At 39.3% G+C, this 1,393-nt stretch overlaps 1 protein-coding gene across 1 annotated transcript in view; it reads left to right on the forward strand.

Moving 5' to 3' along the window:
* Positions 1-1,393, forward strand: part of LOC106868626 (neuronal acetylcholine receptor subunit alpha-5) — a gene marked incomplete at its 5' end in the record, with an annotated part of 8,608 nt that overhangs the window by 1,196 nt on the left and 6,019 nt on the right. Inside the window, one exon of the mRNA XM_014913977.2 lies at positions 714-981. Within this exon, the coding sequence (XP_014769463.2) occupies positions 714-981 (268 nt within the window). The remainder of the gene's footprint in view (positions 1-713; positions 982-1,393) is intronic.

Raw genomic sequence — 1,393 nt, forward strand, 5'->3', positions numbered from 1 at the left:
TATATATATATATATATATATATATATATATATATATGTGTGTGTGTATTCTTTTATTCTGTTATTCTTTTACTTGATTCAGTCATTTGGCTGTGGCCATGCTGGAGCAACGCCTTTCGTCAAGCAAATTGACTCCAGGACTTTGTAAGCCTAGTACTTATTCTATCGGTCACTTTTTTCGAGCCGCTAAGTTACGGAGACGTAAACACACCAGCATCGGTTGTCAAGCGATGTTGGTGGGGGAGGGACAAACACAGACACGCAAACATACACACACACATACACACACACACACACACACACACACACACGACGGGCTCCTTTCCGTTTCCATTTACCATATCCACTCACAAGTCTTTGGTCGTCCCGAGGCTATAGTAGAAGACACTTGTCCAAGGTGCCACGCAGTGAGACTGAACCCGGAACCATGTGGTTGGTAAGTAAGCTACTTACCACACATAAATCTCCCCCCTCCCCAAAGCAGACTCTAAGTTATAGAGCAGTATATATTAAAGCTAGATAAGGGCCAGCCTTGTCACACTGTGTCACGCTGAATCTCCCCAAGAACTACGTTAAGGGTACACGTGTCTGTGGAGTGCTCAGCCACTTGCACGTTAATTTCACGAGCAGGCTGTTCCGTTGATCGGATCAACTGAAATATATTTCTACGTTTGTTGTTTTTTCGTTTTATTTCCGTTTTTTTTTTTTTTCAGTCAAGGATTGACAAACCCTTCGATGTCTCACGATGACGCGGTTGTGTATAGCTCTGGGAACGTGTTGCACGTACCAAGAATCTCTGACTCAGCTGTGTGTGCACTTGATATGTCCAAATTCCCTTTTGACATCCAGACATGTAAACTTATATATGGATCCTGGGTGTACAGCAGTCTCCAACTTAATATATCCTCAACTTCTCCTCCTGTTATCTCGGAAAATTACGAACTTAGCGAGAAGTGGGAAATCGTCAGCACAAAGTCCAAAGTAAGGAAAGACATCGATTATTATTATTATTATTATTATTATTATTATTATTATTATTATTATTATTATTATTATTCAGTAGTTTTATTTTTATAACGTGCTTTCACTTCACTACCGAGCGCAGCTATGTGTGCCTTGGGTATGTGCTGTGGTTTGCTGTGATACTCTTATGGTTACTGTATTGAAAGTGCTTTGTGTAGGATGTGTGATGTATGATTATTATTATTATTATTATTATTATTATTATTATTATTATTATTATTATTATTATTCAGTAGTTTTATTTTTATAACGTGCTTTCACTTCACTACCGAGCGCAGCTCTGTGTGCCTTGGGTATGTGCTGTGGTTTGCTGTGATGCTCTTATGGTTACTGTATTGTAAGTGTTTTGCGTAGGATGTGTGCAGTGCCC

This window comes from Octopus bimaculoides, chromosome 21 (genome assembly GCF_001194135.2).
Source record: "Octopus bimaculoides isolate UCB-OBI-ISO-001 chromosome 21, ASM119413v2, whole genome shotgun sequence".
In the NCBI taxonomy this organism is placed as follows: Eukaryota; Metazoa; Mollusca; class Cephalopoda; order Octopoda; family Octopodidae; genus Octopus; species Octopus bimaculoides.